Source organism: Coniosporium apollinis (assembly GCF_000281105.1).
Source record: "Coniosporium apollinis CBS 100218 chromosome Unknown supercont1.28, whole genome shotgun sequence".
In the NCBI taxonomy this organism is placed as follows: Eukaryota; Fungi; Ascomycota; class Dothideomycetes; genus Coniosporium; species Coniosporium apollinis.
This window is the reverse complement of record NW_006913290.1, coordinates 154353-180391: the sequence shown is the minus strand read 5'-3', so window position 1 is coordinate 180391 and position 26039 is coordinate 154353. Positions and strand designations below refer to the sequence as shown.

The 26039-nt window shown below is 54.6% G+C and overlaps 13 protein-coding genes across 13 annotated transcripts; 8 read left to right on the top strand and 5 right to left on the bottom strand.

Moving 5' to 3' along the window:
- Positions 1-400: 400 nt before the first annotated feature.
- Positions 401-753, top strand: W97_05791 (uncharacterized protein; the record flags this gene model as incomplete). Its single annotated transcript, XM_007783673.1, has 2 exons — positions 401-521; positions 581-753. The coding sequence occupies 2 exons, from the start codon at positions 401-403 to the stop codon at positions 751-753; spliced, it is 294 nt and encodes a 97-aa protein (XP_007781863.1).
- A 424-nt stretch (positions 754-1177) lies between these two features.
- On the bottom strand, positions 1178-1927 carry W97_05790 (large subunit ribosomal protein L23Ae; the record flags this gene model as incomplete). The annotated part of the gene is made up of 5 exons (XM_007783672.1): positions 1178-1265; positions 1324-1585; positions 1662-1692; positions 1756-1823; positions 1903-1927. The coding sequence occupies 5 exons, from the start codon at positions 1925-1927 to the stop codon at positions 1178-1180; spliced, it is 474 nt and encodes a 157-aa protein (XP_007781862.1).
- Positions 1928-2141: 214 nt separating this feature from the next.
- On the top strand, positions 2142-3026 carry W97_05789 (uncharacterized protein; the record flags this gene model as incomplete). The annotated part of the gene is made up of 1 exon (XM_007783671.1): positions 2142-3026. One exon carries the CDS (start codon positions 2142-2144, stop codon positions 3024-3026), a length of 885 nt encoding a protein of 294 aa, XP_007781861.1.
- A 777-nt stretch (positions 3027-3803) lies between these two features.
- On the bottom strand, positions 3804-6022 carry W97_05788 (uncharacterized protein; the record flags this gene model as incomplete). Its single annotated transcript, XM_007783670.1, has 5 exons — positions 3804-4352; positions 4406-4503; positions 4553-4681; positions 4732-5759; positions 5835-6022. The coding sequence occupies 5 exons, from the start codon at positions 6020-6022 to the stop codon at positions 3804-3806; spliced, it is 1992 nt and encodes a 663-aa protein (XP_007781860.1).
- A 933-nt stretch (positions 6023-6955) lies between these two features.
- W97_05787 (eukaryotic peptide chain release factor subunit 1) lies at positions 6956-8755 on the top strand (the record flags this gene model as incomplete). The annotated part of the gene is made up of 7 exons (XM_007783669.1): positions 6956-7132; positions 7191-7418; positions 7473-7539; positions 7595-8075; positions 8129-8337; positions 8404-8547; positions 8622-8755. The coding sequence occupies 7 exons, from the start codon at positions 6956-6958 to the stop codon at positions 8753-8755; spliced, it is 1440 nt and encodes a 479-aa protein (XP_007781859.1).
- A 620-nt stretch (positions 8756-9375) lies between these two features.
- Positions 9376-10653, top strand: W97_05786 (uncharacterized protein; the record flags this gene model as incomplete). Its single annotated transcript, XM_007783668.1, has 2 exons — positions 9376-9432; positions 9643-10653. The coding sequence occupies 2 exons, from the start codon at positions 9376-9378 to the stop codon at positions 10651-10653; spliced, it is 1068 nt and encodes a 355-aa protein (XP_007781858.1).
- Positions 10654-11397: 744 nt separating this feature from the next.
- On the top strand, positions 11398-12191 carry W97_05785 (uncharacterized protein; the record flags this gene model as incomplete). Its single annotated transcript, XM_007783667.1, has 2 exons — positions 11398-11694; positions 11760-12191. 2 exons carry the CDS (start codon positions 11398-11400, stop codon positions 12189-12191), a joined length of 729 nt encoding a protein of 242 aa, XP_007781857.1.
- Positions 12192-12614: 423 nt separating this feature from the next.
- W97_05784 (uncharacterized protein) lies at positions 12615-14204 on the bottom strand (the record flags this gene model as incomplete). Its single annotated transcript, XM_007783666.1, has 1 exon — positions 12615-14204. The coding sequence occupies one exon, from the start codon at positions 14202-14204 to the stop codon at positions 12615-12617; it is 1590 nt and encodes a 529-aa protein (XP_007781856.1).
- A 1408-nt stretch (positions 14205-15612) lies between these two features.
- On the top strand, positions 15613-16870 carry W97_05783 (uncharacterized protein; the record flags this gene model as incomplete). The annotated part of the gene is made up of 2 exons (XM_007783665.1): positions 15613-16351; positions 16464-16870. 2 exons carry the CDS (start codon positions 15613-15615, stop codon positions 16868-16870), a joined length of 1146 nt encoding a protein of 381 aa, XP_007781855.1.
- Positions 16871-17357: 487 nt separating this feature from the next.
- Positions 17358-19444, bottom strand: W97_05782 (uncharacterized protein; the record flags this gene model as incomplete). The annotated part of the gene is made up of 2 exons (XM_007783664.1): positions 17358-17937; positions 18006-19444. 2 exons carry the CDS (start codon positions 19442-19444, stop codon positions 17358-17360), a joined length of 2019 nt encoding a protein of 672 aa, XP_007781854.1.
- A 1307-nt stretch (positions 19445-20751) lies between these two features.
- W97_05781 (uncharacterized protein) lies at positions 20752-21164 on the top strand (the record flags this gene model as incomplete). Its single annotated transcript, XM_007783663.1, has 3 exons — positions 20752-20802; positions 20853-20912; positions 20967-21164. The coding sequence occupies 3 exons, from the start codon at positions 20752-20754 to the stop codon at positions 21162-21164; spliced, it is 309 nt and encodes a 102-aa protein (XP_007781853.1).
- Positions 21165-21484: 320 nt separating this feature from the next.
- Positions 21485-22014, bottom strand: W97_05780 (E3 ubiquitin-protein ligase RBX1; the record flags this gene model as incomplete). Its single annotated transcript, XM_007783662.1, has 4 exons — positions 21485-21583; positions 21641-21711; positions 21766-21844; positions 21904-22014. The coding sequence occupies 4 exons, from the start codon at positions 22012-22014 to the stop codon at positions 21485-21487; spliced, it is 360 nt and encodes a 119-aa protein (XP_007781852.1).
- Positions 22015-22772: 758 nt separating this feature from the next.
- On the top strand, positions 22773-24266 carry W97_05779 (uncharacterized protein; the record flags this gene model as incomplete). The annotated part of the gene is made up of 1 exon (XM_007783661.1): positions 22773-24266. One exon carries the CDS (start codon positions 22773-22775, stop codon positions 24264-24266), a length of 1494 nt encoding a protein of 497 aa, XP_007781851.1.
- Positions 24267-26039: the final 1773 nt, after the last annotated feature.

The following is a 26039-nucleotide window of genomic DNA, read 5'->3' as shown; positions in this document are numbered from 1 at the left end:
TCATGAAATGGCAAGAACAGTGAAAAGCGGAAAAAGGGGTTGGATTCGACTTTAGCGACACAGCAGAATGACAGCGAAGAAGCGCGTATAGCTCAGACAAACTGACATGAACGGAACCACGCGCCGGTAAAAGGGCGCCCAGTATACAATTGACAGGCTAAAGACGATACCTGGCGCTACCACGAGGCTGAAAGGTACGGTAGGGAGGAGTTGACACCTCATTCCGCAAATTTTCCGTACCGGCAAGGACGCCAAGCTCGCAGCCTTGCCCGAAGCTTTCGGCGCGCGCATCACCAACAGCCAAAGGCGACGGCATCAGCAAACCACCTACATACAACATCACCTCCCAATCTCACACTCTACACACGCAATCCTTACACTCGTTTCCAGTCGCACCACCATGGACTCCTTCGGCAGCGGCGCATCCTCCAACCTCGACCTCACCAAACTCTCGGACAGAGACAAGCAGGAGCTGCAGCAGTTCGTCGTCAACGAGTCGCAGAAGGCGAGGATACAGCAGTGTATGTTCCTCGCAACTTATGCAACTGATGCAACTGGGCAATTCCTGACTGTGTGCCAGCGATACACTCCCTCACCGACATCTGCTTCCGCAAGTGCATCACCGGCAAGATCTCTTCGGGCAAGCTCGACCGCTATGAGGAGCCGTGCATGCAGAATTGTGTCGATCGGTTCATAGATGCCAACAATATCATTTTGAAGAATCTGGAGAGTATGCGGACGGCTGGATCATGAGCATTTCGGGGTATGGAGGAGGTGTTGGCTTGGACTGTATCATACCCGTTGTGCAAGGGGCGAAGGATAAATGTACGACCACAGGAGATACCATGGCGAGGATCTGGTACCGGAACCGATTCTGGACTTGTAGACAGAGAGTGCACCTCTAAGAGTGTAGGATATGGGATGGATAGGCTGGCTAGGACATTGGTACTGTTTGGGTCGGCATAGTATCACGCATGGACGGCGCATCTGTACAAAAGCACTTCTCTCAGACTCCCTTGACGGCATTGAAGAAGTAGAAACTATGGGTATTCGGTGCGATCTCATAAGCATCACGGCTGACTCATGCAAAGTTGGTGAATCTATATCACATCCCGTAGCCCAGTCATCGAGTGACCATCCACCCCGATGAGCAAGCCAACCCACACCATATCCGAACTTAGACAATCGCAAGCTTAGTAGCGGCAATATCAAGAGCATCCACATCAGGCGTTAACCGCGCGAAGGCCTTCTTCGAGCCGTCTGGTCTGCAAGCGACAGTCAGGATGGTATTCAGTCAAAAGCACTCGCAACTATCGAACGTACCGGATGAGAGTGTTGATCTTGACGCAGTCCACATCATACAGCTTCTTCAGCGCCTCCTTAATCTGCCTCTTGTTGGCCTTAACATCCACAATGAAGACCAAAGTGTTGTTCTCCTCAATCTTCTTCATCGCGCTCTCCGTGTTCAGCGGGTGGACGATGATCTTGTGCTGGTCGAGGCGAGGCTCATGCGGAATAGCCTTGCGCGGGTACTTTGGCGAGCGCGAGAGCTGGAGGGTCTTGGGCCTGTGGAAGCTTGTTGATACTGGTGTGGAGGTCAGCACAGTTGCGGGTTTTCGAAGCTGTGGGAGACTGGGAGACTGGGAGCCTAAGAGACTTACGGCGGACCTTGCGGACTTTGCTCGAGTTCACCTATTCAATTGAATAAGCGGTCAGCGATGAGAGTGCTGACACGAGTCTGTTTCAAGTCCTTACGCCTTTGAGGGCTGCCTTTGCTGCTGCGCTGGCTTTGGCTTTGGCCATGGGCTTTGCAGGGCGTGCGCCTGTTGACGAATTTGTTAGCACTGTCTCGAATGGCATTTCAGGCGCAAAGTGACCATCCATGCGATCTCTCAAGCGTACCCTTCTTATTCTTGTCTGGCGTCATCTTGCTCGTTTCGAAATTTGGCGAAATGGGTGTTTGATGAAGTCGCAGTGCAGAGGTCGGAATGTCGGAATCTCACAATCGGTCGGTTGTGCGGCCTTCGCTTAGCACTCTTCGGAAATGTGTGGCCGCCAAGGCCGTCACGTGGCTATCAACGCTATCAACCTCAAAGACCTTTAAGAGTAACTTAACTAGCTGGGCTGTGATCAGAACATCAATGTCGACGAAAAGACGAAAGGGAGACAAGAGACCATCCGCGCTGTCCCGAGGCCGTCCGCCAACCCTGAGGAAGCCTGCAGCATCACTCTCGGCAAAAGCGACCCGGACTTTGATAAGATCGCATCATCAGTTGCAGAAGGCGCACGCAAAGGCAGTCCGTGATGGAGATGCGGTCACAGCAGCGTCGATCGAGGAACAGATTGAGCAAAAAGGCGGGCTGAAAAGCTATCAGCAAGCTAGCATCACCGGACAGTCTTCTGAGCGCGGCGGCGACTCATCAAAAGTCCTGATGCAATGGCTGAATTCGGCATCGAACCTTGGAATTACTGGGAGTGGTACTCGCCCTGAAGCCAAGTACAAGATGCTTGAGGTTGGCGCGCTGTCGCCTTCAAACGCTTGCTCCCGGTCTCCATTGTTCTCCGTCACCCGGATAGACCTACATTCACAGCATCCGGGCATTCAGGAGCAGGACTTCATGGAGCGGCCACTGCCTACCTCCGAGGAAGAGAGATTCGATGTCATCTCTCTATCACTTGTAGTGAACTACGTCCCAGACGCTGCTGGGCGCGGCGAGATGCTTCGAAGGACATGTCAGTTCCTCAAAGCCTCTGCTGAGGACACCGGCTCAGCTGCCGTATTTCCGAGCCTCTTCCTGGTCCTTCCGGCAGCTTGCGTTACGAACTCGCGATATTTGGACGGGGAACGCTTGGGCGACATTATGAACACCCTCGGATATGCGCTACTTCAACGGAAACTGTCTACGAAGCTAGTGTACTATCTCTGGAAGTATAACAGCTCGGTTGAAGCACAGAGGCAGGCATTCCCGAAGGTGGAAGTTCGCTCTGGAAAGGCTCGGAACAATTTTTGCATCGTCCTGCGCTGAAACACCGGATACACTGTAGAACAGGCGTAGGGGTCCGATGTAGCTTCGAGAGCCTCGCGCACTATAGGACTTTAGTGCGAAATAGTGCACGCAAGCACTACAGAGCTGCCCACCTTTCTCGCTTTGGATGATATGAGCCGAGAACTCACCCACCTCAGCTTCTGGAGCACCCAGAGGGTCTCGTCTACCCTCTTCTTCATCGTTCCTTCATCTGATAGTCCTCTATCCAACAACTCTGTATATTCGGCAGCCATTTCTCCCACCAACTTGGAGGCTCTCCGCTCTTCTGTGTTCACGATCCGCTTGTCGGCACAATCAGCGTCAAGTCGCCAGAAGAATAGATGACTGTCAGGGTGCAGTGGGGTATCAAGTGGGATGCGCCAGCTCGAAATATAAGGCTTCGGTGTTTCAACAGAGGAGCACGAGAGATGACTCTGGATAGAGGCTGCTGCAGATGGACCTGGGGCATCAAGAATCGACCCGCAGTCGAAGTCGCAGGCATAACACGGCGCGGCGCATCCATCAAGACGTCAATTTACGGAGCAATTGAGGATTCAACCAACCACTTGATGCGGAGGGTAGTTGAGCTTGCATGAGCAGAGATAAAGGATGTTCAGATAGCAACATCAGAAGATCTGACCGGCCAATAGCCGCTACAAACCGCGGCAAGACTGATCAAGCGCAATTTTGAACGGCCGTCTCGTAACCCCTGACGCCTGGCTAAATCAACCTAGTTCCCAATGCAGAATCAAGATATTCTGACCAACGTCTGATCTTCTATGCCCCAATCGTCTCCTTCGGCAAACACGCAAACACCGTACTCACAACCGCCAAAACAGAGCTGATAACAATCAGCACCCAGTTCATTGCTTTCTCTTTCCAACCGAGCTCTGGCCCAAATAGCTTCAAGTGAAACGCCAGAGGAAGAATGATGCACACAGTAAAGCACGCCACACTTCCCAACAGCGCCATGATCCTGTCGAAGCTAGGGAAAACGATTGCGATCAGAACAAACAAAACTGTGTTCAAGATCCTAATCGTAATCTTCATGATACCCCTATTCAGTGCTGAAACGCCCTGCAGGCTAGGCCCAACGGGCGAAACGGCGCGGTTGTCCAGGCCGAGAAACAGCTCGAGAGTGCTGATGATTGGCCGAGCGTTGAGCGGGACTTTGGTGAGCGGGATGATGGCGATGCAGATAACGATGAAGACAGACAGCGCTTTGGGATAGCCGGGGGTGACTAGAATGTTGGAGGTTACCTCTTCGCGGACCGAGTCGCCGAACATGAGGAGGCCGACCACTGCCATGCTTAGGTCTAGGAAGTACTGTGTTTGCTGTTATTCATTGTGCAGATGACGTGGATGGTAGAGGTACGAACGGTGAAGATGTAGGTTATGTTAACACCCCGTCGGTACTTGTACGGATGGCGCATGTCGCGATAGATATTTGGAAAGACGCTATGGCCGCCCCATGGTGCTGTGAGACGTCAGTTACCGAACCCCTGTAGACGTATGTGGAAACGTACACATGAGCAGGCCAAAGCTCAGCGGAACGGTCAGCCAATTCGCCGGGAACAAGTGTGTAAGAGCCGGTTCTCGTAGAGAGCCCGGCTGATGAGGCTTGATAGCGCCGTCAATGAAGACCGCAACAACAACTGGCATCGATCAGCACCGGCGAAGCCATTAACAAAAACGGTTGGCTTACTGCCGAAACAACACAGAATGCCCAGAACGCTGGTGAAACTCAACAGGCGCAGAGGCAGGAATCCCAAAGGTACCAGAATAATGCCGCAGACAATCTTCCACGCGACGCCTCCCCATCCCGGTATCAGGGCATCGAGGCTGTCTGCAAAGAGAACGACTAGAGCGACGCAGGTAGCGAGCAGTTCCAATGTGAACAGGACGCTCACTGCGACCCTCGCACGTGGTCCAAAGGAGACGTAGGCGAGATCTGCAAAGGTAATGAGAGAGCTATCGACGTCAAGGCACTTGGCGAGGATCTTCGCCGTGTAAGAAGTGGTAACAGCGGAGAAAAGGAAGAAAACCATGCCGATGACCCAGCCGGAGTATTTGATGGCGAGAGGCAGACTCAGGAGACCAACGCCTATGAGCACGTTGACGGAGTTAAAGATGGTTTGCGGCAGTGTCGATTGGCCAACAATAACGTTTACAATCTTTCCGTCCTCTTCGACCTGTTTCACCAGCATCGGCTCGCGCTCCTTATCTGGTGCCGTAGAGCCTCTGGTTTGTTGCTCTGTAAACAACCGACCGGCATGCCGCATAGAGGACTCATTGACTCGTGAAGACAAGCTTCCGTACGTGGTGCCATAGCTGCCGCCGAACACCGACGCCAGCGACGGCTCAATGTCGAAGATGCTGTCATCCCGCAGCGATCCTCGCCGCTCACTGACGCGGCGCTGGACAGGTGTCGAGAGGAGATGCTGGGTCTCATCTGCGGGCTCGCCTGTCTCTTCTACGACATTGTCAGAGGGTCGTCTCCCTTCGCTTTCGAGGGCTGCTCGAAGCAGAGACCTTTGTGTTTCTGCGCTGCCCTCTAGGTCTCCGCGACTGTATTCTTCCTGGCCCTCATCCGCGTCTGATACTCGGAAGGATGGCCTGGCGGGTGTGATCTCGAAGAAGCCTGCAGCGCGCTGCCAGGAGCGGGCAAAATTGTCGATGCTGTTGACGCCGCCGGCATGCCGGATTGAGTTTATGCGCATGGACATAGATGACCTGGGGCGTGTAATGTCAGTCTCCGAGTGTCAGGCGCTGGGTACGGTGTGCAACTGTGACTGAGGCCACACCCACCTTCGATGTCGCAGATTGCTGGTGCCGCCAGGCTGGCCTTGGCCATCCGCATGGACGGTCGAACCGCTTTCCCGTCGACGAGACTCACCCCAATGCACTCGGCCGCTATCTGTTGACCCTACAGAGTCGGATCGGAAGCCCCGCTCATAATCGCTCCAGGTCTGCGGTTGCTTCCCTGGACCGTTCATTGCAATGGCGGAATGAAACTAGGTAGGCTTGGATACAAACGCGCAGGCTTTCCTCGACACCAGGTCGCCACCGCCAAATATCAACAGGAGGAAGAAGTGGAGACAGAGATGTGAAGAAGCGGGTGATCTGCGGGGATTACCTGCGGTTGTGCTAACTTATCTTGAGATTTTCCATGGGGGGCAGAGATACGAGTATCGGCAGTGGGAAGGGGAGGGTTCTGTTCAGGTGGACCTCTTTCTACACCGACTTCGAGGTGGAACAACTCATGTCCTCGGGATGAGGTCGAATACATAGATGAGCAGCACTCATCACGGGGGCTCTTGAGCCGCAGATCTGGGCTCGTCATTGCTTGCTGCAGCTCTGGAGGAGGGAGGGATGGATGGCTGCGGCTCACGGTGCCGGATTGCAAGGGACCTCGGCAGCGCCACTTGTAGGTCACGTTCGGTACGGTACCTAGGTAGGTGTGTCTAGCGGGCATCAGCACCCATCCGTGACAAGCGGCGAGAGTTGCAAGCAACGCAGGTCGAAGAGCGGCTGCGAAAACTGCTCTTCTCCGCCTTCTAAGCCCAAACATTGCGAGTGTGCCTGAGGCGTCCAGCTGAACACTGAAGAATCGCGTGCGGCAGGCCCCAAAAATCCCCCACCCCCACAAACCCTTGCCAGTGACTGGCCGCTCAACTGACTCAGCGCCACAACCACCAACCACCAACCACATCTCGAAATCGAAAAAAAAAAAGACTCCCTCCGCCCTGACTCCCTCTGACTCGATCTCGGAATCCACCACTCGCTACTCGCCCGTTCAGACTCGCGGGGAGCGTGTTTAAGTCCTCATCCACCCTCTTCTTTATCCTCCGCAGAGGCAACATCTCTGAAGGACAACCTCGCATCGACTCCCCACCGCCTGGGCACCCACTCACCCCTGACCGCCCCTCATGAGCGCTCCACAAGGGCAAGGCGGCGACGCCGAGAAGAACATCGAGATATGGAAAGTGAAGAAGTTGATCAAGCGCCTCGAAGCGGCGCGTGGAAACGGCACAAGCATGATCTCGCTCATCATCCCGCCCAAGGATCAGATTTCTCGCGCGGCGAAGATGTTGGCTGAAGAATTCGTACGCCGCCCACCTATGGAACCATGTTATGCACGGCTACTGACACACGCCTCTGCAGGGCACTGCCTCCAACATCAAGTCTCGTGTCAATCGTCTTTCGGTCCTGTCGGCCATCACCTCGACCCAGCAGCGGCTGAAGCTGTACTCCAAGGTTCCTCCGAACGGCTTGGTGGTATACTGTGGTGAAATCATCACCTCCGAGGGCAAGGAGCGCAAAATCAACATCGACTTTGAGCCCTTCAAGCCCATCAATACCTCGCTATATCTGTGTGATAACAAGTTCCATGTGGGTGGATCGTCAACACTCGTACTGGACAGCAACTGATAGTGTGAACCACAGACTGAGGCACTTAGCGAGCTGCTGGAGTCTGATCAGCGCTTTGGGTTCATCGTCATGGATGGCAATGGTACGAGCTTTGTGTTCCACTGTACCCGCAAGTTGAGGGTTTAACGCTCTCTTAGGAACTTTGTTCGGCACTCTGAGCGGCAACACTCGTGACGTTATTCACAAGTTCTCGGTCGATCTTCCCAAGAAGCACGGTCGCGGTGGGCAGTCCGCTTTGCGTTTTGCCCGTCTCCGTGAAGAGAAGCGACACAACTACGTCCGCAAAGTAGCCGAGCTAGCGGTTCAGAACTTCATCACCAACGACAAGGTCAACGTCGCAGGACTCATCTTAGCCGGCTCTGCCGACTTCAAGAACGATCTCAATCAGTCCGATATGTTTGATCAGCGTCTACAGACGAAGGTAATCAAAGTTGTCGACGTGTCCTATGGTGGCGAGAACGGGTTCAATCAGGCTATTGAACTTTCCTCGGAAACATTGAGCAACGTCAAGTTCATCCAGGAGAAGAAGCTCATCAACAAATACTTCGATGAGATCTCACAAGACAGCGGCAAAGTCTGTTACGGTGTGGAAGACACTCTCAAGGCACTCGAGCTCGGGTAAGTGCTTAACTGCCCCAAAATTCTACTTTCCACGTGGCTAACGCAAGTAGCGCTGCGGAGATCCTCATTGTCTATGAGAATCTAGAGATCACTCGCTGGACCCTGAAGTCTTCGGAGGGCGGCGAGGTCATCCTCCATACTACCAAGACTCAAGAGGCGGATCGCTCGCTTTTCATGGACAAAGAGACGGGTCAGGAAATGGAAGTCGTCGATCAGATGCCCTTCCTCGAATGGCTGGCCGAGAAGTACCGCGATTTTGGTAGGTCTGACCGCAGTCCCGATGCGAGTTGGTCTGTTGGCGCAGCCGAGGCTAATCGTGAGCCAGGTGCTACTCTTGAATTCGTCTCCGACCGCTCCAGCGAAGGCAACCAGTTCGTCAAGGGCTTTGGTGGCATTGGCGCCATTCTTCGCTACAAGGTCAATTTTGAGCAGCTGGCTGATTTCGATGATGAGGATGAATTCTATGACGGTATGTGTCCACTGAGATAACGAAGCGGCTCATCGCTAACACAGACGCAGATTGACAATTTGGCAACCTCGCAGTGAGCGAGGACGCACGCCCAGAGAACGCCGAGTCAGGCACTTGGACGGCTCCTCGCTCCCAGCGTCCTCAGGACGCCCCTTGGTCCAGGGAATACGGCCGCAACGACATCCCATCGGGCTGTGCCAAGTTGTAGGTGAAAAGTAAACGCGAGGAGCAGGGAACGACGTGAGTGTCCGCGAGATCCATCAATGAATTGGACTCAGTTCTGACCACAGAATGTGTAGGTCTGTTGAGTCGTGCTTGACCGCAAAGGACCCGGAAACTGGATGCAGGATGATCTTGGACGAGATGATCAGAAGGGTCTCAATCTGAGTGCGGCGTGGTTGCAGGGGAGTAAGTTCAGCTGGGACTTCGGAATACTCTCACTTACTTGGTTCCTGCATCGCTATATTGTTTTTCAAATTGCAGATTTATATGGCCAACTGAAAGAATACGGCATGACTGTTTGACTCGTTGATGACCTCGTAAATGTGTCTACAAACTCGCAAGTGACGGAATCCCAAAGAGCACTTTGGACTTCTTGATTGCTTTTCCAAATGTCACCTGCACCCGTGGAGACATCAACACCTGACCAAGCGACGACGCCGATGTCGCTTGTGCCCGAGATTGCTTTCCTGCCACAATTCTCTAGCGCGAAGTGGACGAACCGCGCCTCATACCAACGATGTAATTGAAACCGCGTGCCGATATAGCTCCCAATGCGGACGGCATCCCAGTCTTCGTCGTTCTTCTCTCTGCGCTTGAATCCGCGACATGGAGGGCGCCTGGACGATAGCGTTCCTCGGCCCGAAGGCATCATATACGCATCAGGTGAGCATTCATACAACTGGACCACAAGCGTAATCACATTCGATATACATTTCACCCCCCAAAAAAATAATCACGTTGTATTGACACCAGTCTCCGCTCGCTGGCATCCGGCTTTTGTTGGCCGCTTGCCTTAAAATATCATTCACTGGGCAACAGCATTCACACCGTAGTTCACTGCGAAAGATGTAACAAAGGCTAACAAAAAGTCAGGCTGCTCTAAATGCCTTCAGTGGTAGCAACTTCCACCTTGAGCCCCTAATCGCCATCGAAGATGTCTTCGAAGCCGTACAATGCAGCCACGCCAACCGGGGCGTCGTGCCCTTCGAAAACTCGACCAACGGCTCCGTAGTCCAAACGCTCGACCTCTTCGCCGACCTGCAAAAGCGAAACCCAGACATCATCGTCTGCGGCGAAGCCTATGTCGGCGTACGCCACTGTCTGTTAGGCCATGTCAAGAAACCCGTCCCAGCGTCTACGTTCTCCTCTGCTGTGATAGAAGCGAATGATGACTTAAGTCCCATCTCGTCTGGACGAGCAACTCCGACGCTAACGATGCCGGATCCGCTGCAGCCGAAGACGCAGCCGTTGACGAACATCAAGCATGTCAGGAAGCTTTACTCTCACCCCCAAGCCTGGGGCCAGTGCAAGAGCTTCCTCTCGGCCTATCTAAAGGGCTCTGAGCGGCAGGACGTCTCCTCGACATCCAGGGCAGCCGAACTAGTCGCCAGCGACGAATCCGGCACCAGCGCGGCGATCTCGAGCGAGATTGCGGCGAGAGTCCACAGTCTTGATATTTTGGCTCAAGGCATCGAGGACCGGCCGGATAACACCACCCGCTTTCTGATCATTATGCGGAGGTCTTCTCCTGACAGCAGACACGGCGAGATGCATGACACCCCCGGGATACAGGACTGCCCCGACGACCAAAACGACGGCATGGACACACACAAGAGCCTCGTTTCCTTCACAGTCGACCACGAGGACGCGGGTGCATTGACAAGGGCGTTGGCGGTCTTTCAGAAGCACGGACTTAATCTTACTAGCTTCAATTCGAGACCGAGCGGCATTGCGCCGTGGAACTACATCTTCTTTGTGGAGTTTAAGGGGAGACGGTGCGGTGGTGGGGAAGGCGCGGTTAATGCAGCATTGAGGGAGTTGGACGAGGTAGCTCGGGGACGCAGGTGGTTGGGGAGTTGGGAGAGTAACTTGGACAGACGATGACCGGTGCCCGCAGTCTCTGCTCAATCCGAATTTCACGAAGGGGAAGGCTTTGTCCTATTGCAAGTCTAGCGGAAAGCTGGTCACAACGCCCGGGGAGTTCTCTCAAGACGATTCCTCTTTTGACCGAATCGAAGCTGTCAGGTCGCAGGTCGTAGTCAAAGCTATATTGAAATGAGATGATACATTTCATAGGCCTACTAGGAGCGCTCTCCAACCACAGTAACTTGGACGCAGCAGTTCAGCTACTTCATTGTATAGCAAACATCTCGTACTCGTACTACGACTATCCAGCTCAGTCATCTAAAGCGTCTCGTGATAGACTGCTGGAAGCCTTTCTCCTTCTATGCAAGGCTTGTCCTTCATTTGGCCCACATGTGGAGAGCTTGGCACGGGAGCCTTGGAGAACGAGGCCTTAGATACTGAACATCTCTGAAGACATGTAGAGAGAGCTAGGTACGTGTCACGTGTAAGTACAGATGATGATGTGGGTACTTAAGACCGCGGGGCCCCTGAAAGCCCCTCCAAAAACTCCCCGGGCGATCCGGACGCAGCTCCTGCCCGAGTGGTCCACTGTTGCACATCTTCTGGAAGGGAAAGATCTCTTTGATGAGCAAGAATCGACGTCACGCCTAGCATCAGCTGAGAAAGTCATGAAAAGGTGTCTCGCGGCTCGTCCGCCTGTCATTATTGAGAGTTGTTATACCTCAAGCCCAGCAGCACAAAATGGAATATAAAACATCCAGAATGACATCGCCGCGCAAAGCACTAATAGCGGTAACATCCGCCCACGCGCCCCTCTATCCCGACGGCAAAGAGACAGGCCTCTTCATCACAGAAGCCCTACACCCCTTCAACGTCTTCAAGGACGCAGGCTTCGAAGTCGACCTCGTCTCCGAGACTGGCACCTACAGCCCCGACTGGCTAAGCCAGCAGAAAGAGTGGCTGAACGACGAAGATCGCAAAGTCTGGGAAGACCACTCGAGCGAGTTCAGGCGCAAGCTGGATAATCTGCGAAAGCCCAGTGATATCAAGCCCGAAGACGTAACCAAGTCCCTACCCGCCTATACTGCAACCTGGCCATGGACAAGCTAATACTCTACACGCAGTACGGCATCTTCTTCGCCTCCGCCGGTCACGCCTCTCTCATAGACTACCCCACCGCCACCGGCCTCCAACGCATCGCCTCAACCATGTACACATCCGGGGACATCATCTCCGCCGTGTGTCACGGCGGCGCAATCTTCCCCGGCATAATCGACCCGGCGACCAACGCGTCCATCATTTCTGGCAAAAAGGTGACGGGCTTCACGACCAAGGGGGAGGAAGAAGAGGGCGTGCTGGACACCATCAAGAGCTGGAACCGGCCGACGATCGAGGCGGCGGCGGCGGACGCGGGCGCGATTTATGTCGCTCCGCCTGGGCCATGGGATGCGTTTGCGCTGGCGGATGGGAGGATTGTCACCGGGGCGAATCCAGCGAGTGCGCACGTTACGGCTGAGGAGGCGGTTAAGGCTTTTGATGGGTTGGGAAAGTCGTAGGTGGTCGATTATCCATCGCCATAGACTGTGTAGGGACAGGGGTATTAGGAAAAGCAGGTTTGTCATTAACTCTGGGGACGTATTGCAACGTAGCCCTGTTTACAACTCAAGTTCTGCAAGTTACAAAACACGAATGTCGACATAGTCGCGGCTCAGGGCAGGATTATATGAGAAGCTCACATATTCAAATATCAACCCCAGTTTCCAAAAGCCCGATATCCAACACGAACAGGAACTGCCTTGGGCAACGTGACGAACTCTCATAAATTCAGAGCGTGGAAACGACCAACCGAGAAACGGAGAAACCGGTTCCCAATTCAAGCTCCCATTACTCCAACACTGTAATCAAACATCCCCATGGATCCTGCGCATGTATGCAGTCCTTATCGGCTCCAGCAGCAGTCATGTCGTATAGTCTTGCGACTATTCCTTCCTGCATCGCTCCTTGCAGTGTTCCTCACCTTGACCACAGCCGTTCTCCCAACACTTCGTGCAGCGGTTTCTGCACCACTTCTCGCGACAGTGCTGACAGCAGCCATGATCCAGCCCCTGGGCGTTAATGATCGCCTTAAGGTTCGGCATCACTCCGATCCTATCGAATGCCGGGTCCTGACTCTTGGTGCCCTCGATTTGCAGCAGGCTCCTCAGCTCTCTAGGCGGGAGTCTCCTCCCTCGACTCCTCTCAGCGATGCCCTGGAGGATCAACGCAGCCCCAGAAATGATGGGCGAAGCGCTCGACGTGCCGTTGAACCAAGAGGTATACTCGTCGTTATCGGTACCCGTATAATCCGTGCTGGTCGTATCCACATTCTCGCCCCACGCAAAGACGTCGATACGAGAGCCGTAGTTGGAGAAATACATCCTGTAGTGCGGTAAGGTAGACGACGCCGCACCAACAATGATGGCGCCGCTGTCGCGGAAGTCGGGGCTGGAGCGGTTGAAAATTGCCTTCCCGGCGGCGTTGACGTAGGCGTCGAGGTCGTAGGCACCGTTACACCCGGCTTCGACGACTGTGATGCCGAGAGCGGTCGCTATGCGGATGGCGTCGTAGTTTGCGTCCGAGACTTCGACCGGCCAGTAGTATGCGCCGCTCACGGGATCGAACTCTTGGGCTTCGAGGAGCAGAGTATCGCCGTAGGACATGCGGGCCGCGGCGTCTACGATAGCGTCTGCAGTATTGTATGACCAGTCGTCTCGGTGCTGAGAGATGACGCGACCGTTTGCACGGGAGGAGATGCCGATTCCGCCGATCTTGTTGTCGACCATCAGAACCTGACCGAGCACCGAGGTGCCGTGTTCGAAGTAGTAGGCATTGCGGCCGGAGATGAGAGTGATGTTTTGAGCCGCGAGGTCTTCGTGACTGAGATTCCAGCCTTGTTCCAAATCTACGAAGCCGATTCCGGCGCCATCGCCGCCTGGAAGGGTCCAAGCGTAACGTGCGTCAATGCCATCAGGGGCGGGATTGAGATAACCTTGATTGATACTTCGAGGATCATCGCCAGGATTGACTGCCATAGGTGGTGGTCCGGCACGAAGCGGATGGATGCTATCGACTTCAGGCAGGCTGGTTATACGGGCCACAACCTCATTGACTTCTTGCGGACGGATAAACTCAGTGTCAGGCGCGGTGGTAGCACGAGGCTGGAACTTCACGTTATACCAGTTGCTGAAGTTTGGTGGTTGGTATTCTGGGTCCATACTCCGTGCCCGTTCTATAAGCTCGGCGAGCGCTTCTGGAGTCTGGGATGTGATGAGCGGTGAGATGCTCACGACACTGTCTGCGAGGCCCGGCACTGCTTGCTCGAACAAGCTGACGACAGATTCGGGGTTCTGCTGTGCCTGGAGCTGCATCTGGCCGCCTAGCTTGATGGCGAAGCTTGAAGCGCCGGAGGTAAGACGGTCTCTATCCGCCGTCATCGCATGGCCGGGCTGGCCCCCGGATTCGTTGTCCAAAGGTTGCTGCATGGCGTCGTTCCCTCCGCTTGCTGGGGCAAGGCTGAAAGCTTCTGGCATGCTAGCGACGTATTTCACAGCGCAGAGTCTGAGGTTGTAGGGGATAGTACTATGAACAAGTGGGGGACCTGTCTCAAATAACAACAAAACTTGGTGATGTTGATACAACAAGAGAGTACGAGTAGTCTGAAGATTTGACAGTGAGATGAGGGTTTGAGATGACGAGAGAACGATCAGAGAGCAAGAAGCTGAATTTATAGCTTGCAGAGCTCGCATTTGTCGGGTCCCATGCGCGTCAGCAAGGCTCTAGGACCAGGGTGCTTACGGATGTTTACGAGTGTCTACGATGCATGCTGGCTCACGCGGACAGGCGTGATGAAGTGGCTTGAATCAACCTTCTCCCACGGTGTGCTTACCCTATCCATTCAAGGCGGCGGTAGAGAGCATCATGCTCAATCCTCGTGGCCTCTTCCAACAGCCCTGTAGCGGGTGGGTGGCCCATAAATAGAAACGAGCTTGGCTGTGAGCTGAAGGCAGCTGAATCCTTCGCGGCGAACACCCAAGCTCGTACATATGCGGTTCTCTGCCTCTATTACGTAGCATTCACTGTGCATCTCTTCAGCTGGTGCCTGACGGGACTCTCTAGCACCCGCAAGGTGATGTCGACGTAGCCTACCTTAGGTAGGTATTCAACCCGGCTTTGGTTACATCTTTTTGCAGGCACGCTGACCTTCTGCGGCAGACTGTGAACGCCGTGACGGCTTTCACTCCTCGGAGTCCGATGTAGCTGTCGAGGACAGTGCATCTAGGAAGACGATAGCACAAGTGATGTAACTACCTACGAGTAGTACGGTGCCTGATGCACTGCTTGGGGAGTACGGTGCGCAAGCAGCGGATTACAGCTCGCACCACCCACAAAAAAGTTCCGGGCACCCACGGATTAACCTCTGGGTGGCCCGAGCTTTTAACCTAAGCAGTGCATATGCGATGATATAGCAGTGCATATGTAATAAATAAGTAGTGCATATGTATATCCTCCGCAGGTTAGCGGTTAGGACTAGTTAGAGATTAGGTGGTTAGGGCTAGCCGTTTGAAAAGAGTATAGAAACCTGTTCCGATCAATTGCAATCCTAAACGGTATAGGATTATAAAAAATTTGAGCAAAAAGTGGTGATGTAATGCTCAGAAGCTGTATAAGCGATGCACATGCACTTTATAGGTGGGCTCAGCTTTGCCAAGATAAGCTCTGGGTGGTGCCAAGTCTTTTTTTCTGGGTGCCCGGAACTTTTTTCTGGGTGCCGCGAGGTGTGAGCCCCGCAAGCAGATGCAGCCCGGCCGGTTCCCGATTCCGAACTCTCCGAGGCCTCGACCTCGACCTCGACCTCGGGCCGTTCCATCCCCTCAAGTCTCAACCTAAATTAGTTGTTTAATGCATCCCACGCTCGCTGGTCGAGTGCGCAATGTCACAATGTCCTCCAGAACCCTATCCACGCGGCTCATGCGCCGATTGGCATCCCCCAGCATTCTCCTCCCATCCAGCCCAGCTCGGACTGTGACCACACCCCTCCAGCAGCGCCGCCATAACTCCCACAGCCATCTATACTCGGAGCTCCCACAGCGACATATCCCCCTAATATACGATGACCTAGCACCCCTCAACGCCCACCGCCTGAGTGTCTCTCTACGTTCCTTCCTCCCAGCCGGCTGGGTCGACGAGTCGAAGACGCTTCCAGATAAAAGCCCAGAAAAGGACCTTCCCCCGCCCTACCACCTCGTCTACTTCAACCCGACCATCTCCTCGGAAGAGCTCTTACCCGATGGCACGGACCCGCTGCAATCGCCTGGGCCGCCATTCGTGAGGCGCATGTGGGCTGGTGGTTACCTCCGCTTCAACTTGAATCCCGAAGTCGATGGCCTGAAGCTCGATGGCGAGCGCTATGTGTGCATGGAGGGCATCAGGAACGTGCAGATTAAGGGCAAGGAGGGGGACGAGAAGGTATTTGTGGGCATCGAGAGACGCATGGCGCCGGTCAGTCAATCGGACAACGAAGACAGCATCAGGGAAAGGCTATGGAGGGATCAGGAGGAGGACTTTGGCGAAGCTGCGTTGATCGAAAGGCGGAACATCGTTTTCATGCGAGAAAGAACACCGGAGCAGCTGAAGGCGGCGGCAGCTGCCAGTAGAGCTGGTGAGAAGATGCTAAAGCGTGCGTTTACGTATTCATTCTGCCAATTTCCCTTATAGCTCACGAAGCACGCCCCACCCCGGGAGTCCAGTAAACCAAGTGTCGTATACAGCGCACTAACTCACTCCTCAAGCACAACACCCCCCCTCCTTCACGCACACATTGCACCCCACGCCCTCCCTCCTCTTCCGCTATAGCGCCCTAACCTTCAACGCGCACTCCATACACCTAGACCCCCACTACTGCCGCACCATCGAAGGCCACCGTAACCTCCTCGTACACGGACCGCTATCCTTCACCCTCCTCGTCACCATGCTACAGCAGCATCTCCAATCCCAATCCCAGAACCGGGAAGATGGAGGAAGCGGTCTCCGCATCCACTCCGTTGACTACCGCAACCTTGCACCACTTTATGCGGAGGAACCGCTCAAGCTGTGCGGACGTGAAGTTGAGCCCGGGAAGTATGAGATTTGGGCTGAGACCCCTGAAGGTGGTGTTGCTGTGCGGGGCATTGCGAAGACGGATGTTCCGGCAGCTTAGCAACCCACCTGAAGCGACCCAATCGTTTCGCAGGGTCTTTAGAGGGAGGAGGCAGTTGGATCGAGGCGTGATTCCTCGGTCTATAACGCCCGCGCTATGCACATCGGCTCAATGAAGAGGAGCTTGATCAAGGCGCGCTGAGTAGAAGTCTCAGGGTCTGCCATACTTCCTTCGAACCAATGCTCCCCTCAAGAAGGCGCGGCAACGGCCAGAGCTCCTTGAAGAATGCAGTGCGGCACCCGTTCCGAGGAGCTAAGCAGTAGCAGCAGGAGGGCGATACAGATTACGCACCTGGCAGCTCCGCAGTTGACATGTGTATCCAACTCTGTAGTGCATCATGCTGCATGGGCACTCAAGTAGAACGAGCCTTGCTTGCGTCTAACAACAAAGTTACACATATTCTATCTATGTACGCCACCTCTCGATCTCTTATAGAACCACATCCGACTCTACCTCTCCTCTTGCGAAGTACGTACAACGACTCAGGTCAAATAAACTTCATCCTCTTCGCAACAACCAAACACACAGTAACAAAGCCAATGATGACACCTAAAATGCCGAAAAACCAACGTAGATCCGTGCTTTCGCCTCCCGGGATCGGAACATTCATGCCAAACAAGCCGCATATCAGATTCAGTGGGACCAGTACCGTAGCGATGAGCGTCACCTTCCCCAGCGTCACGTTGACGGCATTGCCTTGGGTCAAGTTGTCCACTTGGATCTGCGCCAAGTAGTTAGAATGGCTGCGGCTCAGCATCTTCTCAAAGTGGCCCAGATTCCCCATCATCGTCACCACATGATCCTGAATATCGCTGAGGTACAGCCCGACATCTCCGCGGGGCGCGACGCTGTACTGCTCGTTGCAGCGTTTCGCGAAACCCTTGATGACGTCTGCTTTCCCGCCCAGCAGGCGCAGCAGCGACATTACCTTTTTGCGGCAGTCGCCGATGCTGCGCAGGATGGTGCGCGAGTCTTCGGCGCGCGCGGTGAAGACTTGGTCTTCGATGCTGTCGGTTTGGTGCTCGATGTCGCGGATTGGGTGGGCGAAGGTGTCGACAATGTCATCGCTGAGATGGGGTTAGTCGGCCAGAAGAATAGCTTGTGGGAAGCACGGAGGAGCTAGGGGGGAACTTACATCAGGGCATAGCAGAGCCAGTCTGAACTCAAAGAGCCGTGGTAGTCGCTTATCTTGGCCAGCCTCTTGCGCACATTCGCCATGTGCGGGTTCTGATTGAACGTGAAGGTGATGATTCCTTCACGAAACACAACCGCATAGACGTTGACTGGCTCAAGATAGTCCTCGCTCGTCTTGTCCATCTGGTAGAAGGACCGGAAGCAAACGAAGTAGTATGATTTGAAGAGCTCCACCTTCTCCCGAGTCTCTTGAACACGAATATCCTCGGCCGTAAGCGGATGAACTCCGAAAGCCTTGCAGATAACATCGACTTCCTCTTTCGTGGGGTGGAGCATGTCAAGCCACCAAACGCCGCCATCGGGATCGAGCTCGAAAAGGTCGCGGAAGCTTTCGCCAGGCATGAGAAGGTCTCCGAGCTCAGTCGCATGAACGGTGTCGTCCATATTCGACGAGAAAAAGGTCCACCGGTTCTGCGGCGGCTCGAGCTGGCCACCTAGGCATTCGGACGACAGAACCGCGGCAAAGGTCTCGTCCAGCTCTGAGCTTTCCGTTTCGATCTTCTCGGCCTTTTGTTCATCTGGTGTTGGAGCTTCGGTGACAATCCTTGGAATGGTTGGGGTTGCTGACTTCGGCCGCAGGTCATCAAAGATCCGAGGCTTCGAAGCGACCGAGAGCGAGCTCTTCTTGTGCTTCAAGGGATGCGTGACTGGCGTGTGCTCTTGGATTTTGGCAACGAACTCTTCCAGTTCTTCGAAGTCAATGGTGAAAGTCTTGCCGCTCTTCTCTGGCTGCGGAAGGCACACATCATCCTCGACGAAGCTGTGACAAGACGCGATTTCGGGATCAAGATTACCGTCTTTACCTTCGCTGAAAGTGGGGCGTCTGATGTGAGTACCACCAGAGATCGTCCGAGTCAGACCCAGCCGCACATCGGAAGAGATGCTGTTGATGGTTCCTGCTCTCTCGCGGCGGCGGACGGGATCGGCGAAAGCGTCAACGGAATTGGGCGGTGACATAGAGCGAGACGTGGTGGAAGATGTTCTGGACCTGGGGACCTTTTCAGGCTGGTCCCTGTTGGGGCGCCGGACGGTGTTCCTTCTGCAGCCGGGGACACGACTACCAGCAGAACCTCGTCTGCCGTATCTCTCTGCTTCTAGGGAGAATCCATTGACGCTAGCATCATCGTCTGCTATTGCCTGCTCGAAATCCCTGGACTTCATGCCCTCTTGTCGGAGCAGCTCATTCAGCTGAAAGAAATTCGGCTGTTCGGCCCGGGCCTCCCCAATAGCGTTTGCCTTGCGTGGGCTGTTGGGATTGGTAGCGCTCATAGTGGCGTCCGGCGGAGGCACAGATATTGCTTGAAAGCGATGGTCATCGAGTTCGGCGACCGGAGTGGTGATTGTCGCGGCAAAGGGATCTGACCGCGGTGTGTCCGTCATCGTGCAATCCTTTTAATGCTGTGCTCTGATATTTAAAATCGGCGGAATGCACTTTGCGTCGTTTGTTGGCGCGTTCGCTTTTCAGTACCCTTCGAACGATAGAGGATGCAATATCCAGTACTGGCGAGCCGCTTGTGAGCGCTCACCGCGCGAAGTCGCTCAACTTGACGAAGGGGCTTCGCGTAGGGACCGCCCTACACTAAGCCGGAGGAAGTTCTTTGTGCAAGATGCTCCGCCTCTTGCTGACGACGGCGCACCGAGTGAAACCAGAGTCTCTCAGTCTATGTATAGTGTAGTTCTGTTGATTTGCGGATGGCCAGTTATGGAGGCTTCTTGTCGCCTCCAATGACCCAAATCTTTGGGCCTAGAAGGGGACGGATGGAGGAGAACTTGTGGATAGTGGTGCCCGCCAACTTGATGGTGTTGACTGTAAAGACGCCGCGGCGTCGGAGGTGCCGAAGAGAATGGTGAAGTGGAAGCCGGTGAATCTGAGGAGCGATCAGACGGAGGTGGGCGCAGCGGTCAGGAGCGTCCTGAATCAACGGTATTTATGGCGTTCAACCAGCGAGTGTCTAGCGAGACCAAGCCGATCGCGGGAGCTCTTCAAGAAGAGTTAAGTCTAGAGGCGTAGGTGCCGCAGCAGTGTAAACAAAGTCCTGAGGACGATGGTGGGACGAAAGGGTAAGCTTAGGAGGTTGCAGGCGTGGTGAAAGAAAATCGGCTAGACGAGGCCCTAGCACTGCCGACGGGGCCATGCCGCTTGGGTTTGCTGCCGAATGAGCGAACAAGGCAGAGAAAACAGCCTTGGAGTTTGTCCTCCGCTTAAGGCAGCACCGGCGTAGTTACCTAAGTACCGCTTTTATCAGGCTTGCAAGAGAGACGGGGACGGTCTGGCTCCCCGACGGGAAGCAATTAGCTACGCAACAGTGGTGATAGGGCGTGTAACTCTCTGCAATCATGACGATCGCGGGCGCCCACCTGCATCAAGGCATGTTCGCATCGGATGCCGACTGCACGACATGGGAGCCGCCGCAAATCCCCGCTGCCGCGGCGTCCGCCTCACTAAGCCTGAAGGAGACGGCACGTGTAGCGCCCCTGCATCTTGCTTGGCAGGCGTCCGGTATGACTGTCATCTCTGTCAGTTTGGCCTACCTGTCTAACCTCAATACCACTCGAGAGCTCCAGGAACAGCCGGCCCGCCCTGGAGACTACCCGTGCCTGCACTAGCCAATCATCTTGCCCTACGCCGCTAGACCGGCTCTTCCGGACTCTGCGAATTCCACTTCTAGACCCATCGGATCACTACCATGGCGGACGCCTTCCTGGAGAGCGCGCGCGACGTTCTGGAGGGACAAATTGTACGACTTTCGCGGGCCTAGAGCCGTCCGTTTGCTGAGACTTGACGCAGGACTTCGAGGGACAGCGCCTGGCAGAGCTCCTCAGCACCGCCATGCTGGCTACCGCTGGTGTAGGTCACCAACCTTACAACTCATATGTAATTGGGGAAAATAACATGCCGTAGTTCCTCTCGTTCGTTGTCGGCTACATGACGCAAAACATCCAGCTCACCCTCTGGATCGGGTTGATCGGCGCTGCCCTCACCCTTCTCGCTGTCGTCCCACCCTGGCCTTCCTTCAACAAGAACCCCATTGACTGGCTTCCGCCACAGCAAGGTGTATCACAGCTAAACATTGAGGTCGATGGTAAAAAAGTCAGATGAAATTTTGTTTGACACAAGCTTGGGTTTACAGGGGCAAAAGAGGCGTATCAAGTGTCTTGGTCGTACTTCGTTGTACAGGGCTATGGGTGTTTGTTTTTTCGAATGGTTCAAGAAGCTCGAACGTGTCGTCCTTCTGTTCTGGTCGTGCTACGCCTTGTTCCTGAACTCCTCAATGAAACAGGACCCGTATGCAGGTATCATTATGAAGAGCCCCCTGGCAAGCCACCTAGCCGTTCTTCCCAGCACTGAGTGTCTTACGCTCGCTTCGCAATGACTGATCCGCCGTACCCCAAGCGCACTGGGACTGCACTGCAGCTCCCCTATCGACCGTATTTCTGGAACTCCCAGTCGCGGTTGTCGAGGGGGCACACTTGGCGAGTCTTGAGCCAGCGCGAGATGCAGTGGAAGTGGAAAGCGTGCTACGGAGACTGTCAACGCGATTCCCGTCTGGATAAGGGGCAGGAGCTGCTACTCACGTTGCAGATACCCCAGGCGACGGTGCACTCCTCGCTTGTTGCGGACGCCTGGTTGGCTTGACACTCAATACCTTGTACCTATCAGCAGCTGCCCAACACCATTTCCAAGGTACAAGTGAACCTACACAGGTCCATGATGTGATTTCGGCAAATGGCGCAGTTGTCGACAACAATGTCCCACGCCCACAGCGCAACAGCATTCCACTAAACCCATGTCAGCCTCATCTCCAAGGCCCCCAGGGTGTCCTTTGCACCATCCCCACCTTCTTCACCTCGAATTTCTTCTTTCCGTCCGTCGAGCCTTCGGCGGCGGCTTTGGAAGTCTTGGTCTTGGCCGGCGCTATTGGCGCATCCGCCATGTCTACGTCTGCCATGGCGCCTGTTACAGTAGGTCTGCGGTGAGCACGTGGAGGAGAACGTTAAGGAATTCGCAAACTGTAGGCGGTGGCGGTCGTGGAGGGTGCTGCCTGATGGATTGCGGGAAGCCCTGGGTGGAGGATGGGAAATCTGGACGGAGGTCAACGCCGAAGTATCTGCGGGCGCTTCACAGATCAACCGGCGCGGCGAGGAGCAGAGAGCTATGGGTGTGTTCGCGTCGTGGGTCTTTCTACTGAAGAAAGCTCAAGCCGGAGTTCGTGATAGAAGTTACCCAGGTAGGGATCAGCCCTGCGGGAGGCACGGTTCAGCTGGCGTCGATTCTGCCGCTAACCTTTTGCTCGTTAGCGCTGGGTTTCGTCAGCCACAGCAGAGCCGCCCCAAGCGCTCACGTGATGCTGCCACGGCTTTGGGTCCCATCACGCACCCCCGTGGCAACACGATAACTACCAGGAACATCTTCACCGCGTAACACAACTTCACCAACGCCTCTCGCTCCCACCAGAGCCGTCCGCACGTATTCATATCCGAAATTCACTTGCATCCTGCTCATCAAACACCCCACCATCAACACCACAATTGAAGCGCATTGTCTAAGCTCTGACCACCGCGATAACGGCTTTCGACATCAACTCCATCCGTTTCTTTTCCTGCTCCGCTTCGTTGGGCCCGCCGGCCGCACTGTTGTTACCTCACTAGAGGACGGCACCAAAGTCTCACTGCAACCGACATAGCATCCTGCCGCTCATAAACCACCATGTCTGCACCTGCCAGCACCCCACCTTCAAAGAGCCACCGGCCCAGGCGCCAGACACCAAACGGCGCTCTACCGCAACCGATGGCGGCTGGGGAGCTCTTCATGGGTGCTGAAACGCATCGCCCGGCCGGCTCTTCGAGAACCAAGAGGCAACATCCACGGCGTCCCAAGGATGATTCGCTAGCCATCGCAACTCCACCCGCAACGGACGGCAGATCCTCCCCACTGAAGGACGCGCATCGCCAAAGCCAGTCAAGCTCTCGAAGGCCGAGCGCAACACCAGCGCGCAGGCCCGAGTATGCTGGCCCGACGTTTCACGCTTCGCCTGCACCTTCCGCGCTCCCAATACCAAAGTTTTTCTCCAAATCGGTCCCTACATCGTCCTCTCAGAAGGACCCGCAGTCACAGCTGGAATCCGAGTCAGATATTTCAGACAAGTCCCAGTCACCGCCCTCTTCAGATGTAGCGCCTGCCAGGCTAGAACCCCCACCTCGCGAAGAATCTCCTCTCGATATTTTCTTCAAGGCCGATCGGGAGGAGAAGGCGAAGCGGCTTGGTAGCAATGGCTTCTTTACACCCTCCACCAAGCCTTCTCCGATGGTTTCTTCATCCGAGCCCCCGAGGCCAAGCATGTCAGTCGTTCCAGGCAGAGACCAGCGGCATCACTCTCGGCACTCCTCCACCCACTCCGGCAAAGGCATATTCATGATGGAGCTGGACGGCAGTGGCACTGAAGCAGACTTGAGCGGAACTTTTTCGAACTTACACTCCAGCTCCCGCTTGCCATCTTCTCGGTCGGTTACTGCTCCTTCTAGTGTACCCTACACTTCCACAACCTCTCAGGATAAGGGGGCAACTGCACAGGCATTGAAAGACATGCTGTTCTCCATGCAGCCTGAAAACAGCCAACGCACGATACCGCCTCCAGCGGCACGCACGCCATCCAACCATGCGTCCGGTGATCAGTCGCCTTCTCCTTTCTATCGCCCCGCTTCGGCGCAGCATAGCGCTCGAGGGCCAAGTACACCGGCGCCGCAAAACAATCAAGCTACTGATCCATCCTTCCATTACGGCAATCGCAACCTCTCGCCCTTATTCCACGCCGCCATGGCCGATCCAGTCAGGCGGCCTTCCAGCCTTCGCAAGGAGCTTGATCCCTCCTCGCCAACAGCACCTCAAAACAGTTCTACACAGCCCCACATAGCACAATCAACACCACCTCCAACAACTCTACCCAACCCCACCTCTAAACAATCCGCCTCCGCCATCTCTCTCAACTGTCTTAACTCCCACATCCAGGCAGCCGCCGGCGGTCTGCCCGATCATCCTCTATTCCAACAGCCTCAACATCATCAACATCCTCCATCACCTTTCCGCGAAACGCATAGCGCCGCGACATCTCAATCTCACGACATCAAGGCCATGGAAGCCGATCTCAAGCGGTTACTCAATCTGAGCGTTTTGGGCGGGGCTACTGCGGCGAGTGTGCGGTGATCTTTGCACGACTTTGATGCATCTGCATGGAGTTTTTGCGGGCTTTTGGGTGGGTGGGGACTACGTCGGCGTCGGCGTTTGGGTGGCGTCTGGGCACGTACCTGGTTTGGCTTGGTGGGGATGTTTGGGTGGTGTGATGCCGTTGGACTTCTTGGGGGGACAAAGGCGTTTTTGGAAGGGATTTGGATACCGCTGCAGCGTCTTTTTTTTGACAAGATTGAGTGACACTCTCTATCACTATTCTGTTCATTCTCTCTCGGTGCATGGGCGGCTGTGGAGTGTCTCCTGGTCTGTCACTTGCCATTGCTGGCTGGGATTTGCATGCCATGGGACTTTTGGTCATCCGCTCTCTACGAACCACGGCACCTCTACAGGGTCTCCTTTGTCTCTTTCAGCAAAGCTGGGAGCTTCTACTTGGAAGGATACTGTGTTCGGCTTTTGTGGTTCAACGATCGGTGCCACAGTCCAACAGTCATTTAGTAGCGCTCGTCGACTACTCCGACGCCTCGACACGCATGAATTGGTGGATGGGAGCATTTGCACGGGTTTGTGAACTGTCCATGGACGTCTTCACTCTGTCGGTGACGACGTTCAGCTTCTCGGAGGGTATGAAACAAGGTCTTACTGTCACTCGCGCCGTCACCGGATTGAGGAAGGACGTATCATTAGCGGAGGTGAAATGGCAAGGGATTGTTGCCGACAATCGAGAGGGACGGAAGGCCGTACGCCTCTGTGGCGTTCTGGCAAAGTGTTAAAAAAAGATGAAAGACTGGACGTAGAGCTTTAAATAAAGCTATTGCATTCCTCCATACCTGTCTACCTGACCATGCATTGCCGTGATCTTTTGCATTACTACCTTCTGTAGAGTAACTGGTTGATGCGCTCCGGTGCAACACTGAAAGGGTTTCGGCGCTGTTCCTTAAGGGTAATAATATAAGTGAAAAGCGCAGCTGGTGTATCAACCGATCAACTTGCATGACTGTGATATCCTACTTGATCTCGAGAGTGCCTCGAGAGTGACATTCTATTGCCTGTTCCATTCACGCTCACAGCAAGTCAATATCTTCGAACGCTGCCATGGAATCTTTCACAGAGGGAGTAGCCTTGCGATGCATGATGCCATGAAAATACGCTTCACCAATAATTTGAAGGGTTCGACGAACGTTGTCCGCAAAGTGTTGTTCGTCCGCTTTAACAGGCCTGAGAATGAATGGTACATACTCTTGCCTCGGGAAGCACGAAGACAGAATCGCCCTTTTACAACGATGCCGGGCCAAGACCGATGTACTTCTTACATGTTACGAATAGCCGCTTTCCACCGTAAGTTCAACTGTAGGCTAATCCGAAAGGGGCTGCAACGTGTGCAAAGACCTAGCTGTCTGGGACTGTTCATCGACATTCCTTGTTCCTATGACACAGTTTCCCCTGCCTTCCCTTTGATCCAAGCCTACTGAGACCTCTGGCAAGGGGTGTGTCTCGATGCTCTGGAATTCCTCAATCTCAGGAAGTGCCGGGGTATGGCTGTCAGGGATTGAGGCATCCGCAGAACCTGGCTCGCTGTTCCACGACGTAGTCCGCACGGGATTCAACTTCGCGTAACTCGGTCCGCACCCGACGTATCCGCTGCGCGACACTATCGCGCGCCTCGCTCGAGGACGGATTCCTAAACGTTGACTTGGGCCAATTCTGCAAAGACAGAGACGGTGGATCCAAGTCGCTTTTCAGCACTCTCGCATACCATTGCACATATCAAGCTTTTGAACGAGTTTCTGA